Source organism: Bufo gargarizans, chromosome 2 (genome assembly GCF_014858855.1).
Source record: "Bufo gargarizans isolate SCDJY-AF-19 chromosome 2, ASM1485885v1, whole genome shotgun sequence".
Classification (NCBI taxonomy): Eukaryota; Metazoa; Chordata; class Amphibia; order Anura; family Bufonidae; genus Bufo; species Bufo gargarizans.
Genome location: NC_058081.1, coordinates 29245540 through 29261989, shown reverse-complemented (window position 1 = coordinate 29261989; position 16450 = coordinate 29245540). Strand labels below are relative to the sequence as shown.

The 16450-nt window shown below is 46.7% G+C and overlaps 1 protein-coding gene across 2 annotated transcripts in view; it reads left to right on the top strand.

Annotated features, from left to right (window-relative positions):
- LOC122929262 (chromaffin granule amine transporter-like) overlaps positions 1 to 16450 on the top strand; it is a 256996-nt gene that overhangs the window by 118213 nt on the left and 122333 nt on the right. For both annotated transcript variants that reach the window (XM_044282779.1, XM_044282780.1), the window contains 3 exons: positions 3330 to 3413; positions 10202 to 10294; positions 10384 to 10473. In XM_044282779.1, coding sequence (XP_044138714.1) covers positions 3330 to 3413; positions 10202 to 10294; positions 10384 to 10473 — 267 coding nt within the window. The remainder of the gene's footprint in view (positions 1 to 3329; positions 3414 to 10201; positions 10295 to 10383; positions 10474 to 16450) is intronic.

The following is a 16450-nucleotide window of genomic DNA, read 5'->3' as shown; positions in this document are numbered from 1 at the left end:
TCCATAATCCGAACCTCTCACTCCCGTCTCCAAAACTTCTCCTGAGCTACACCCATTCTCTGGAATGCCCTATCCCAAGAAATTAGGTTAAATCACAATATACACGTTTTTAGGCACTCCCTAATAACACATCTATTTAGAGCCTATCGCATGCTCTAATCTAAACCTCCTGTCCTGAATTCAACCCCCTGCCCAATCCTCAGAATAATTTTTCTGAACTTGATCCATCGTCAGATATACACCACACTGCATGCACTCATAAGCACTACAGATATTGGCTGGTGACGGCTCATGCAGCCTTATACAGTATCTACTCCTCTATTGTGTTTTAAGATGGTTGGACCATTGTACAAATCAAGCACTTGTAACCTTTTGTCTTACCTCACCTCATCTCCTCATAGATTGTAAGCTTTTGCGGGCAGGGCCCTCATTTCTCTTTTTTTAATTGTTGGCTTGTTTGTTGCTATGTTATTTTTGACGCTGTGCATGAACCCTCTGATAGTAAGGTCAAATTCAGACTTCAGTTATTTGGTCAGTTATTTCCATCAGTTATTGTGAGCTAAAACCAGGTGCGCGGCAAAAACACAGAACAGGAGGACATCTTTCCTTTATACCTTATCTCTGAGTAGGCTTCAACACTGTTTCTGGCTCACAATAACTGATGGAAATAACTGACCAAATAACTGAAGTGTGAACTTGGCCTTAAGTGCTGCAGAATATTTTGGTGCTATATAAATAAAGATTATTATTATTAATCACTTCAAAACATCATATTAATGACAAGAGAACTGCACGTCTCATCATGACTAGGTTGTTATTATTGGAAATTGGGGGCAATACAGGGAGGGGGAAAAAGTAAAGAACTACAACTCCCATATTATTGGGCATCAGTGGACATTATAGGGAAAGGGGTATAAGAGAAGAGAACTGCAACTTTCGGCTAGCTCACTATGTTATTAAGGGGCGTCAGTAGACATGGCACGGAGAGGCACATGGTAGGAGAGAACTACAGCTTTTCTAGGATGTTAGTATTAGTGATGAGCGGCAGGGGTCATATTCGAATTCGCGATATTTCGCGATTTATTTTTTTTACTCGAAAAATCGGCAAGGTAATGAGTGTGTAATATGCAAATTTTCGTAATTCTAATTTTCGATTTATAATTTTTTAGTGCAAATTTTTCAACTTACAACTATTAGACAAAGAAGATTATAGCACCATATTAGCTAAATTGCTCTATATTCGATTTTTTTTCGAATATTCGTAATATTCTAAAACAAGAATATATAGCAATATAGCGAATATTCGAAAAAAATGAATATAGAGCAATTTAGCTAATATAGTGCTATAATCTTTTTTTTTTATAACTATTAGACAAAGAAGATTATAGCACTATATTAGCTAAATTGCTCTATATTCGTTTTTTTTTTGAATATTCGCTATATTTCTATAACTTTGTTTTTTCGAATATTCGTAATATTCTAAAACAAGAATATATAGCAATATAGTGAATATTCCAAAAAAACTAATATAGAACAAAATTCGCAAACACTACTACTCCTAAAGTCAAGTATATTGCAGCCTTCTTATTGGCCCACAAGCTAGAAGCAGGGAGGGATCATGTGTACTGATTGAAAAAAAAAAAAATTGAATAAAAAAAAAAAAAAAGGAAAAAAAGAATTTGAATATTCGAAATTACGAATATATATAACTATATTCGAATTATTCGCAAATTTTCGAAGTACCTATATTCGCGATAAAAATTCGAAATTCGAATATTAATGATCAACACTAGTTAGTATGGGCTATCAAAGGGCATTACAAAAAGAAAGTATAAGGAAAGAACTACAACTACTAGTATTTGACAACTTATAATGTAAGAGAAACCACTAACATCCCTACCACACACAGTATATGGGCTCTGTCCCTGTTACATTCAGGTGTAGGAGGGAAACACCACACCAAACATAGGAGGGAAAGGGGTAAGGGAATAAGGCCTAGAGAAAGGAGATGGACACCTAGTAAAAACCTAATCAAAGTCCTGACTAACTACCAGTATGAACAGGCCCCAGAGGTAGGTGCATTCATGCACAGGAGTACCTAGTGTCCTAACTGGTACTAATGTCAGGACTGAGACAATTTGTTCCTCCAAAAGGAAGGATGAACAGGAGTCTCCCTCAGGCCTTCATACAAATGACAGGAAAATGCAACACACAAAATAACCCAAACAAAATACAAAAGGAAAAGAAAACACTAAACTTTAAGTGGCTATGGCAGCACCAGGAACTCAGCCGAGATCCACACATCAGCTATCCACAACTACAACAGAAGCTATAAACCGCATAGCATAAAATGAGAAGGTTAAATGACCACAATAGCCACTAAGAAGGTGTGGCAAGCACAAGAAACAACACAGACGTCATTTGATCCAAACAGAAAACATGTCAGATCAAACCACATGTTGCCAGTCTCACCGATCTCCTGCCACCTGCCGCAGGAACTTCTGTGACAGTCCCTCATATGAAATGGCGGTGAAAGTCCTCAGGTCCTTCCCCATTTCTTCTCTGAACTGCTGAGCTCTGCACTGGTCACATGATGACGACATCACTCAGGTCCCATTCCACCTCGTTTCCTCTCTCCACAGCAGAGTCCTGGCCTTGAATATGCTGCTTAATTAAATCTTTGGCCTTTGGACGCAAATACAAATATAAAGCCAGCCCTGGACGTTTTGTTGTGAAGGCCTCTTCATGTTGTTGCCCATGTGGTCTACAGACCAATCTCTGGCTATCATTTCATCCGAGACAAAAGCAGGACTCATCGCTGAATAGGATAGCCCTCCATTCCAGTCTCCATTGCTGTCTTGCTGTGGTTCACCTCTGTGCATTTTTTTGCTGTCATTCCAGTTGGACATTGTTCTCCCAACCACCAGGAGACACAATGTTGAACAGTGCTGACATCTTGGCCAAGGCGTGTAGCAATCTGTTGGAGTAATAAATCATAGTCTCTCAGGATTCTCAAGGATTCCGTTTCTCTCAGTTTGTGACACGTGGCGATAACTGGCACGTTGACGAACAGGCAGCATCATTCCAGGAGGCTTGATCCAATTTGAGATTTTACGCAGCTAAAAGACCTTGCTTTCAATCTGACTTTTATACCTCTTCCACATGCCACAGATTGTATCTAGATCTTGCATTACATTGTATCCAGATCCTGGCAAAACCTGCTACCTTCTCGATTTGCAAAACCTGAACCTGTAACTGCATGTCCCCCTCATCTCATCTACCATTCATGCATGTCTATAAACTGTTGTTTTCTCTTTTGTCTCTGACAGTTTTTGCCTTCGCTGACACATATTGGCTAATGTTCTTTGCAAGATCGCTACAGGGAGTTGGATCCTCATTATCCACTGTTGCAGGTGAACATTGTGTCCTTATTGGCTATCAATAACCCATATTCTAATGTGTATCTCTTATAATGTGCTCCTCAAGGTTTTCTTTTACAGTATTAAACCTCAATATAGGTGATTACTACAACAATACACAGGGTAGCACGCAATATTTCCTGGAAGTGATAACTAATTTAGGCCAAAATACGTTTCTGTTTATTTCTCCACACGTTTCCAATCAAATTTTTTTATTTGGGTTGTTGAAATTATTAAAACCAGCATATATGTGATTACTACAAAAATACACAGGGTAGCACACAAATCATCTGTGAGTGATAACGTGATATTAGGCCTCAATCCGTTTATATCTATTTCTGGCTCCAATTAATTTTTTGGCGCTGTGGAATTTATTCAAACTAGCACATATGTGATTACTACACCTTTACACAGGGCAGCAGACTACATTATCTTGTAAAGAGAAGAAAGGGAAAGGTGGCAGCGCCTCATGTGTGGTGCTGTTTGATTAGAGTAATAACATAAAAATAGTTGCGCTTACCAACTTCTGTGGTGAGGAGTCACAATGGCTATGTTGAACTTGGCTGATATTGCCCGATCAGCATACGGGGTGCCTGCACGGCTGCCTTGGTTCCTACCCGTGCCGTGGATGCGGTCGTCGGGATGAAGTGATCCGTAAATAAGTAGAAGGAGAAAAGGGAACCTCTGTATCAGTGCTGTCAGCAGGAGTCTGATACCAGGTACCTGTAAGTAATGGTAAAAGCAGATAATCATTTTTATTTTCAGTCGATGCGTTTCAAGGGCGGAACACCCCCTTCATCAGGACAGTCATCACATGTCATCTACATACAGCTACATACATAATCGATGTATATAGATGACATGTGATTACTGTCCTGATGAAGGGGGCTTTCCGCCCTTGAAACGCATCGACTGAAAATAAAAATTATTATCTGCTTTTACCAATACTTACCTGGTATCTGACTTCTGCTGACAGCGCCAATATAGAAGTTCCCTTTTCTCGTTCTCCTTCTTTACGGAGCACTACATTATCTGTGAGGCCCAAAAAAGTCAGACCTATGGAAGGGTTTCAGACCTAAGACACAGAGCCATAATGTTGGTAGTAGCAGCACCAGCTATCTGACCAGAAGTACGTAGTAGTAGTAGTAGTAGTAGTAGTAGGCTGCAGTTGTCCCTGGCTTCAGAAAGGCACAACATTATCGTTGACGAGAAAGAGGATGAGATTGTGGATTGGATGTCTGAGTCCTCCTCTTAGTTGCAGCAGGATGATGTGAACGTGACTTTGAAGTATGAGACCGTGGAGCCAGGAGTCACAGCGTTCCTCCTGCTCCTCCACCTTGCTTCCCCAGAGAAGGCTTTCAGTGGAGTACTCTCTGTCTTTACTGTTCCTTTTTAGTGGGGTATCCTCCTTTTTCCTAAGAAGTGGCAAGAAAACCCCACCACGCCATGTGACAAACAGTCAAGAGAGTCTCCCTGATAATGATTTGTGTGAGAGCATTTACTGTTTGGGATGTACAAAGTAGTAAGTTTGGGAGGAGGCTGGGGACCCCATGCATAGCTGTATTGATGGTGGTGGTAGTAGTGGCACCTGTAGCCATGGCATCGACAGTGGGGGCAAAGACTAGACAAGCCTTCCTGGCAGAAAGTAATTACAGTTACGAACCAGTCATTTGGACAGGCAGTCAAGAGGGAAGATATTGGCTGGTCTATCAGGCTGTATGTTAGCTCTGAACCTCAGATGTGACTGAGCTCAGCCACTGATGTGATAGGGTGTGTCTGCCATGTCTCTGACAGACACCAATTAGACACACAAACCATCCATTTTAGGGTCTTACAGAGAGAGTGTAGGAATTATGGAGAAGATATATTTTGTTAAATTGATTTACTGGGTAGAAAGACAGATTTTATCATTAGGGACAGGATAGGGCAGTTAGCATACTGTGTTTCTGTAAACAGTACTGAAGCTGTTCATAACTTTATGTTGCACTGCATATGAGCTTTTATAAAGACAGTACTCATTTTTGTGCAAGAACCAGCATTTTTTGTCCAAAAACCTGTTGCAAAGCTTCTACAGTTCTTAAGTGTGCATTAGCCATATTTCCTAGCATCACCAGCAGCATATATTTGCCACATATGTTGCACAATTGCACTTTTTCTCTCCAAATGCTTCTACATTTTTATGTGTGCAATAAGCGTCTTTAATGTGTCAACATCAGCGTAATAGCGTATATATTTTCTGTGCCCAGAAGAAGTCTGATTGCAGCTTTTGCTGTAACCAAAATCTGTTGTGATTTTTCTTTCATTTATACATGTGCAAATAAACGTATTTTAGGCTACTTTCACACCTGCGTTCAGGTGTCCACTCGTGAGCTCCGTTTGAAGGGGCTCACAAGCGGCCCTGAACGCAGCCGTCTGGCCCTAATGCATTCCCAGTGGAGGCGGATCCACTGAGAATGCATCCGCCTGCCAGCGCTCAGCCTCCGCTCCGCTCAGTGAGCGGACACCTGAACGCTGCAAGCAGCGTTCGGGTGTCCGCCTGGCCGTGCGGAGGCGAGCGGATCCGTTCCGACTTATAATGGAAGTCAATGGGGACGGATCCGCTTGAAGATGACACCATATGGCTCAATCTTCAAGCGGATCCGTCCCCCATTGACTTTCAATGTAAAGTCTGAACGGATCCGCTCAGGCTACTTTCACACTTAGAAAATTTTTCAAAGTTCTAATGCAGACGGATCCGTTCTGAACGGAGCCTCCGTCTGCATTAATATGAGGGGATCCGTTCAGAACGGATCCGATCGAACGCTAGTGTGAAGGTAGCCTTAGTGTGTCAGTAGCAGTTTATACTTTTGTCACATCCAGGGGGTGACCTATTGCACCTTTCTCTGTTTCCAAAAACAGAAAAATTGTTGCAATTTTTCTTCTATTTATAAGCGTGCGAATAAGCATATTGTTACTAGCAGTGGGTGTGAAACCACTGCACCATCCATTCAGTTTGTTCTTGTGATAATCCTAAATCCCCTGGTTTTCACCCTTTAACCCTGATACAGGGATCTAGACTTTACTGCAGGGGAACCACCAGGTCGCTACCACTTGGCGTAGTCCCTGTTTGGTTTACAGCTAACCCATGGGGGCTAGAGACACTTGTGGAGAACACCGGGGGATTAGTTAAAACTGTAGTCACAGACAGGCTGAAGCCAGGGCAAGCAGAGTACATGCGAATACGTGGAACAAATCCGAGGTCAGTGCAGGCAGCAAAGAGTGAATACATAAATCAGGCACAGGTCAGAGAGTGTAGAATCAGAGTCAGGAATCAAGAAGAGGTTGTAACAGGGGGCAGATAAACAGAACAGCACACCTTCACAGGAACTAGAAAGCTAACTACGCCTATTGCTCAGGCCCCTCCACAGGGGATAGTGCCTTAAGTACCCAGGAGTAGCCAGCCACAAGTTGGGGAAGAATTAGGGTGCTTGCCCACTGGCTCTTTAAGAGCTGGGACAACGCACGCACACACCCTACAGGCAAAGAGAACAGGCTGGGCAGAGAAGCACAGGCTACAGCCTTCAACCAAAGATGAAAAGCAGAAGGTGCTGGACATGTCCAGAAGAGTAAGCAGACTAGTAGGTGGTGCTTGTGGTAGGGAAAAGTCCACAAATTATAGAGAACCACTGGGAAGAGGGAATGCAAATGAGCTCTTAGCAAGCTCTGCCTCTAATGCTATTAAATGAAAGGTAGCTGTCTTATAAGTCAATGTTCGACCTTTTAAAACAGGCTTTAACACAAGACTTGGATAATAATTACACCAACATGTTATTTGCAGACAGATGTTTCAGTGTGATTGCTCCTTATCATTGCAGAGTACTGGCTTAAAGGGGTTTTCCATGAGTTTTATACTGATGACCTATCCTCTGGTCATAAGTATCTGATCAGTGGGGGCCTGACACCTTGGACATCCACCAATCCACCGTTTGAGAAGGCAACATTGCTTGCAGTAGTGCCCCGGCCTTCTTACAGCTTTCCCTAGGCCAGTGACGACATGTTCATTGGTCACGTGGTCTAGGCACAGCTCAGCCTGATTCAGGTGAATGGGGCTGAGCGTGATAGCAAGCAAAGTCGCTATACAGTATATGGCGCTGTGCTTAGTAAGCACGCAAAAGAATGTGGTGCTTTTTCAAACAGCTGATTGGTGCGGGTCCTTGGGGTCGGACTCCACCGATCAGATACTGATGACCTATCCAGAGGATAGTTCATTAGTTCTAAAGTCTTGGAAAAATCTTTTAACTGGGTGAGAGGCCTAGGTCAGGATTCGTTGTTTAGTCGTATAGGCCAGGCACTGCTCCTCTGAAATTCTGGGAAGAGAGACTGCAAATGAGCTCCTAGCAAACTCTGCCTCTGATTTCACCACATTAATTATTAGCCAAGTCATGTGTCAAGGCCTGTTTTAAAAGATCGAATATTGAATTATAGGATATCTACCTTAAATCTCGTGTCATCAGAGGCCTGGTCTATAAGACTCCTCATGCAGTTGAGGTTCTCTCCATATGGAAATATTGAGAAGAACCACAACAGTCATAGAAATGAATATCATATTGTTTCTTTACTGTAGTGCTCCAATACATATAGTCATAGGGCCAATGACTGTCTTTGCAGTTAAGGAAACTTATAAAACCATTAATCCCTTAGACTCCACCTCCTGGCCCAAAATCCAATACAACTCGCTATCTGTCCACCAGTCTGTCCATAAAATGGACATTATATAGGGGGTTAATCTTGAAAGAGGTTAGCTGCAGTACCAAGAACAGATGTACATACAGACTCTAAAAAAATTCTTTGGCATGATCAGTGTTGTCCTGAAAGTCGGAAAGTCAAATAGTCTGACAGTTTTATAGTGACATACAGTGAGGAACAGAAGTATTTGAACACCCTGCGATTCTGCAAGTTCTCCCACTTAGAAATCGTGGAGGGGTCTGAAATTCACATTGTCGGTGCAGTCCCACTCTGAGAGACAGAATAAAAATAAACTGTGAGAATTATGGCTCTCGAAGACCTGTTACTGTGCCTTTAAAAAGTCCACCTCTATGCAATGCATTAATCTAACTTAGTAGCACCTGTATGAGCTCTTTAAAGACACCTGTCCACCCCACAGTCAGTCAGACACCAACTGCTACTATGGGCAAGACCAAAGAGCTGTCAATAGACACCAGAGACAAAATTGTGGACCTCCACAAGGCTGGAAAGGGATACGGGGCAATTGCCAAGCAGCTTTGTAAAAATAGATCAACTGTTGGAGCAATTGTTAGAAAATGGAAGAGGCTAAAGACGACTGTCAGTCTCCATCGGACTGTGGCTCCATGCAAGATCTCACCTCATGGGGTATCACTGATGATAAGAAAGGTGAGGAATCAGCCCAGAACTACAAGGGAAGAGCTGGTCAATGACATGAAAGCTGGGACCACAGTTTCAAAGGTCACTGCCGGTAGAACACTACGCCGTCATGGTTTCAAATCATGTATAGCACGGAAGGTTCCCCTGCTAAATTCATCACATGTCCAGGCCCGTCTGAAGTTTGCCAATGACCATCTGGTTGATCCAGAGGAGCCATGGGAGAAAGTCATGTGGTCATATGAGACCAAAGTAGAACTTTTTGGTCTAAACTTCATTTGTCGTGTTTGGAGGAAAAAGAAGGATGAGTTGCATCCCAAGAACACCATCCCTACTGTGAAGCATGGAGGTGGTAACATCATGCTTTGGGGGAGCTTTTCTGCGAAGGGGACAGCAGGACTGCATTGTATTAAGGAGAGGATGAATGGGGCCATTTATTGTGAGATTTTGAGTAACAACCTCCTTCCCTCAGTAAGAGCATTGAAGATGGGTCATGGCTGGGTCTACCAACATGACAACGACCCAAAGCACACAGCCAGGTTAACAAGGGAGTGGCTCCTTAAGAAGCATATCAAGGTTCTGGAGTGGCCTAGCCAGTCTCCAGACCTAAACCCAATAGAACATCTTTGGAGGGAGCTGAAACTCTGTGTTGCTCAGCGACAGCCCCGAAACCTGACAGATCTAGAGGAGATCTGTGTGGAGGAGTGGGCCAAAATCCCTGTTGCAGTGTGTGCAAACCTGGTCAAGAACTACAGGAAACGTTTGACCTCTGTAATTGCAAACAAAGGCTTCTGTACCAAATTAACACTGATTTTCCCAGGTGTTCAAATACTTATGTTCAGCAGTACAAGACAAATACATTTTTTAAAAATCATACAATGTGACTTCCTGAATTTTTTTTTTTATTCTGTCTCTCAGAGTGGGAATGCACCTACAATGTGAATTTCAGACCCGTCCATGATTTCTAAGTGGGAGAACTTGCAAAATCGCAGGTTGTTCAAATACTTCTGTTCCTCACTGTAGTTTTGGTCTGCATCTGATCTGCATTTTTGCTGATTTTATACGGACCCATTCATTTTAATGGGTCTCCGGTTGTCCGTATCTGTATGTCTGTTCCGTAATCCCGCAAAAAATATATGTCCTGTCCGTTTTGAGAACAAGAATAGGAATAGGCATCGTTACAATGGATCTGCATTAAAAACGGATGCAACATGGACATCATCCAAATTTATTTTGTGGATCCCCGTTGTGTGGACCCCAAAATACATACAGTTGTGTGAATGCACTATAACTGTGCCCCCCAGGACTGTCCAATGATAATGGGGGAGTAACAAATGGAGCACCTTCAGATGGTTGCACTGCATAGTCTCTGTATATTGTGACTTGAATACATGTATTTACAGGTTTGGGAATGCTAGCAGATATATACCCTGATGACTATGAAAGAGGGAAGGCCATGGGCATTGCACTAGGAGGCCTGGCAGTGGGTGTGCTCGGTAAGTACTATGATTTTAAAGTTTCCTCAGTCTGTTGGTTTCGCTTGTCTTTTCTAGTTTTTCTCCCTCAAATTTCCCTCTCTTTGCAGCTGGCCCCCCCTTCGGTTCAGTCATGTATGAGTTTGTTGGGAAAGCGTCTCCGTTCTTAGTGCTGGCTGCTCTTGCTCTGCTAGATGGAGGTAATACACAATTTTATTTTAGGTAGGGGCAGTAGAGTTTTACAATACACATAATTGCAGGATTTTCAAGTGTACAGGAACTAGTGATCAGCAGTACGGTGGCTTGCAGCACTGGGGTCTTGGGTTCGAATCCAACCAAGGACGACATCTGCATAGAGTTTGTATGTTCTCCCCGTGTGATGCTAATGTCTGTAAATCTCTGAGGAATATGTCAGCGCTATATAAGTGATTATAATAATAATGATCAGTGGTGTACATTTTATATTTATATATAATGTCTGTAAGTAGTTCAAAATGCATTGTAACATTTATTCTGGACACAAAGTAGCAAGTATGTGTGACATGAAAAGAAAAAAATAAGAAAAAAGTGTGATATGCATTTGTATTCAGCCCCCCTCAGTCAATACTTTGTAGGACCACCTTTCGCTGCAATTACAGCTGCAAGTCTTTTGGGGGATGTCTCTACCAGCTTTGCACATCTGGAAGCTGAAACGTTTGCTCATTCTTCTTTTCAAAAGAGTTCAATCTCAGTCAGATTGGATGGAGAGTGTCTGTGAACAGCAATTTTCAAGTCTTGCCACAGATTCTCAATGGGATTTAGGTCTGGACTGTGACTGGGCCATTCTAACACATGAATATGCTTTGACCTAAACCATTGCATTGTAGCTCTGACTGGATGTTTATGGTCATTGTCCTGCTGGAAGGTGAACCTCCGCCCCAGTCTCAAGTGTTTTCTAACCTCTAATAGGTTTTCCTCCATGACTGGCCTGTATTTAGCTCCATCCATCTTCCCATCAACTGTTACAAGCTTCCTTGACCCTGCTGAAGAAAAGCATCCCCAGAACATGATGCTGCCACCACCATGTATCACTGTAGGGATATGATGTGTTCAGGGTGATGTGTAGTGTTAGTTTTCTGCCACACATATGGGGTCATTTATCAAGCTGGTGTAAAGTAGAAAACAGGCTTAGTTGCCCATAGCATCCAATCAGATTCCACCTTTCATTTTCTAAAGGAGCTGTCAAAAATGAAAGGTGGAATCTGATTGGCTGCTATGTGCAACTAAGCAAATTGTACTTTACACCAGCTTGATAAATGACCCCAATAGTGTTTTGCATTTAGGCCACAACGTTCAACTCTAGTCCCATCTGACCAGAGCACATTCTTTCACTTGTGGTCGTGGCAACCAAGAACGTGTCTGCCCTAAGTGAGCTACCCTAGCCCTAGGCGGTCAGAGTTGTGCCGTGACCGTGTCGAGGAGGGACACCTGAAAGAGGGCATCCCCGTAGAGTGTAGCGGAGAAAAGGGGTGGGTGGGAGGGAGGACTTTGCACAACGTACGCTTGTGGGAGGGCGCCGGCCGTTGAAGTAGGTGGCCAAGCCCCTCCCACAAATACAGGCCAATGAATCGGCCTTACACTTGTGGTCGTGGCAACCAAGAACGTGTCTGCCCTAAGTGAGCTACCCTAGCCCTAGGCGGTCAGAGTTGTGCCGTGACCGTGTCGAGGAGGGACACCTGAAAGAGGGCAAAAGACATACTGGTAGGCAGAAGTGTTTTATTGCAAGTTTACAGAGCTAAAGTCTGAAAGGCTGCCGACATTTCGGTTCTAGGGTGTGGTATGTAGCGTTTGAAACAAGACGAGTGCCAACGCCCCAGTTTCTGGATGACATACGCAGGTACTCGGTTTCTGGAGGCCGCGGATGCCGCGCCTATGCGGAACGAGTGGCCCGAAATGGTGGCAGGGTCGCCGCCTGTGCTGGCCACTAGTGACCTCACATGGGATACGAACTGCTGGGTGGTAAGCGGTACCACCCCGAAGGGCAACAATGGACTGTTCGGCCCGGCCCCGGACAAAGCGGACCGTAACTGACGAAGCACTGAGACGGGACACCAACGATGTGCTGTGGGAAAGTAGGACACCTGGACAGGGGGTCCCACCTGGGAATTCTTGGTCGTCTTGAGCAGTAATGTAAACCCGTCGGAGTTCTGGACCAGTTGGCTGACTGTAAGGAAGCTGTTGCTGCCTGGGGAACAGGTAAATTCCCCAGGTCTCAGGAAGCCGTAGAAGGCTAAGTAGATGGCTGATTTAAGTACCAAGCTGGCCAAAACCCCGAAAGGATTACCGTCCAAGGCGTCGGACATCTTGCGGAAAAGGGGCCCGGTGACCGGCTGCCTGCGTACTTGGCTTTGAGGCCCGCACTTGCTCAACCCCTTGAGGGTGGCTTTGACAGTGTGTAAGGTGAACACTGATGCTAGCTCGGGGTGGCTAACAGAGAGGAAATGTTGTACTCCCGCCAGGTATGACCTAACTGTGGCGTGGGAGAGCTTGCGTACAGAGTGGCAATAACCGATGAACGCCAGGATGTACTCTGGAAAACTGGCGTCCTCCTGAGGACATTCTCCTTGAAACCTGCAGAACGTCTTCCACCCGGTGTTGTACGCCCTGGTCGTGTTAGGCGAGAGGGAATGGCGTCTCAGAGCGTGGGCCGTGTCAAGGTGGTCGGCTACACTAGCCTTAAGGACTCGAGAGGAGGGATGGAGGCGCCCGTCGAATCCGCCTCTGGCATGATCTGGAAAAAACGGGAGAAGTTAGCCCTCGACAAGGCGTCAGCAGCCCCGTTTCGCGCACCTGGCACATGCGCGCTGAACACATGGAAGTGGTGTTGCAATGAGAGCTGCACTAATCGTCTGAGAAAGCACATGACTTGGCTGGATTTTGATAGCCCGCTGTTGAGAATGTCAACCACGGCTGTGTTGTCAGTTACGAACAGTACAGACTGCCGTGCCCAGAATTTGCCCCAGATGTGGGCGGCCACCACGACGGGGTACAGTTCGAAAAGCGCCGAGGTCTGCAGGAAGCCCGGGATTTGTCCGACCTCGGCAGGCCATGCGTCTGCCACCCAGTGGGTGCCGAAAATGGAGGCAAACCCTGAGCCCGCCGCTGCATCTGAAAAGACTGTAGGCGACTGACACGACAGCCCGGGTACGAACAAGGAGACCCCGTTCCACTGACTCAGGAAATGGTCCCACATGTGGAGGTCCGCTAGGGCCTGGCTGTCCAAGCACACTGGGCTGTCCTGTTCTGGGGCGGTACTTAAGAGTGCGAGTAGGCGGGATATGAATGCTCTGCCCTGCGGGATGATGCGCATGGCAAAGTTCAACATGCCTAGTAGACTCTGGAGGTCAGCCTTGGTGACCACGGCCGTGACTGAGAACCTGTGGATGACTCCTCTGATCCTTGTTAGCTTGTCCGCCGGCAACCTAGCTAGCATATGCTGGGAGTCCAATTCTATGCCCAGAAAGGTGATGACTGTGGCCGGGCCTTCTACTTTCTTGGGGGACACCGGGACACCTAACTGGGAAAAGCACCTGAGTAACTTGCCCAGCCCTAGGGGGAGTGCCCCTGGCCTCTCAATCAGTAGGAAGTCATCCAAGTAATGGATGACAAACTCACAGAGGACGGTGTGTTCCAAAATCCAGTGGAGTGCCTGGGCCAATTGATCGAAGAGCCAGGGGCTACTCTTGGACCCGAAGGTGAGCTTGGTGGAAAAATAGTACGAGCCTTTCCACTTGATGCCGTGCCACTGCCAGAGGGCTGGCATGATGGGAAGCAGCTTGAAGGCATCTGATATGTCGGCTTTGGACAACCAGGACCCTGGGCCCGTTGTCATGATGATGGCGATAGCCTGATCTATGGAAGCGTATCTCATGCCCACTTCTTCTGAAGGAATGAGGGAGTTGAGGCTGGGGATTTGGGAGCCGTGTGGGGCCGACAAGTCGATGATGAGTCTCTCCTTCCCGCTGAACTTGCCTGTGACTACCCCCACGGGACTGACTCTCCAGCGTTGAAAAGGGGGCACCCCAAAGGGACCGATAAGGAACCCCTTACTTAGCTCGGCCTCTATTAGTACGTCTACCGAGGCGGGATTCCTTTCGGCCGACTGAAGGTTTTTGCACTCGTGTGTGGATTCCGGAGTCGTGATCAGTCCCGTGTGGAAGCCCTCGTGAAATCCTGTGACCAGGAACTGTACAAACCCAGGGTTGTGGTGACCTTGCAAGACCTCTCGTAGACGGCTGATATTGATCACACTCATATAATTTTTTATCGACTTTAATGAGCATGCTACTCGGGGGTGAGCCCTGAAACAATTGGTACAGATATGCAACAACCGGCACTGCCCAAAATTACAAGAGGCGTAGTTAAAGTTGTTGCATATCTGTGCCCTCCCTAACTGGACGATGGGCCGGCCCAGCTTGTCTACCGAGTTGGGGGGCCTGAAGACCTCAAGAGGACCAGCTGCTGAGCTGGAGGGGTGGGATGCCGTGCTGACGGCGGACTTGTCGCACCACTCGACCGAGTGGAAGATAGACTGACAGGCAGTACAGGAGGGAGCTTTCAGACCTGCAAAGTGTCTGCAGAAGAGCTCAGTGTCTAGGTTGGCCCAGTCAGTAACGTGTTGAAACTGGGAGAGAGCCGCTGACGCCTTGGCTGCAAATGAACAGTGGTAGTCATAGAACGCGGTTCCCCCGTACCTATGACCCAACTCTGTGACCTTGAAGAGGTAGAGATCTAGTTCCTCCCTCCTATCCGGCCTGACAGTGCAAATGACATCCCTAAATAGACTAAATGCAATAACAAATTCCGGGATGGACAGCTTGCGGTTGAGTCGGTGGTCTCGGCTCCTGAGTACCACTGACACTTCTCCACAAGCTATAATCTTGTTGTCCGAAAGGTCCCTGGAGGCTACGAGTAGCGACGCAAGATTGACATCCCTACCCTCCAGGATGTCCTTCCTGATGTTGAGCGGGACGTAGTGGGAGGGAGTCACGTTAGGGACGGACTGGGCAGAGCGAACGTCTGCCATGGCCGAGGTGGAGGCGACCGGAGTCTCATGGGAAGAAACTGGAGCGACTGTGCTGCGAGCTTCGATGGACTCCAACCTCGCCTGCATGGATGTGACGGCCGACGTCAGACTGTTCAGCAAGACGTGTATTTGAGACAAGGAAGTTTGCATCGTCGTTGCAGGGGGGTCACCGATGCTGGGTGCCAGGGAGTCTCTCCACAGCCGATATAGCTTGGTTTTCCTGGCAGTTGCCGGGAAAGGAACGCCCCGCTTTCTCAACTCAGCCATCAGCCTAGGAACTGTCCAAGCACGTAGGGACGATGTACTGCCCCTCTCAGGTGTCTGAGCCACGACCTCGTCCACCGACGCGTCGACAATGTCGGATGCGCGTGACATCGTGGCTGTGGAAAGAGTAACGTGACATGACCGTCTAGCGTGGATGGTTGCTGGCACCCGTGCAGCTATCTAAAATTGAACAGTGAACAAATCCCGTGAGGCATCCACACTGCACCAGAAGAGCCGTGAAGAAGTGGGAAAACAACAACGAAACGATGCAAGCCGGTCAATGCGTGAAGCTCTATTGCCAGGCCGTGTGTGCGAGGTGAGGTGTGGTGACTGGTGGGAGCGGGTGTTTTTTTTTTTTTTTTTCGAAGCCCTACCTGTCTAGGCGGCACAGCGGCCCATGCCAGACTTTGATGTAGGCGAGGAGCGAGCCGCTGCGTGCCCCGCCGGGCTCCATGGCAACCGCGTGGGGAACGCGGAGTTCCCTGGTGCCATGGACCACGTGGGTATGAATTCGAGGCAACGGCTGGCACTCCCCGCATACACGAGACGTGTGCCACATGGAGAGCTGACGCGTGTCCCTGACAGGGTGCCCAGTGCGGGGCCCTTTCTGCCCGGGAGGCGCCATCCGCCGGCTGGGCACCTCTGCCGCGTGGGGAGCAGCGCAGCACTCTGGCGTGCGGTCGGCTCAGGGGGGCCCCTGACAACGGGGGCCCCATCTTGCCGAGACTAAGCTGCCGCGTGGGGGGCCTCACCGGTCCCTGATGGAGCGCCCAGTGCGGGGGTGCCCCCCCTTTTTTTTTTTTTTCTGAGGCCGCCCCCCCGCCGGCTGGGCATCTCCACCGCGTGGG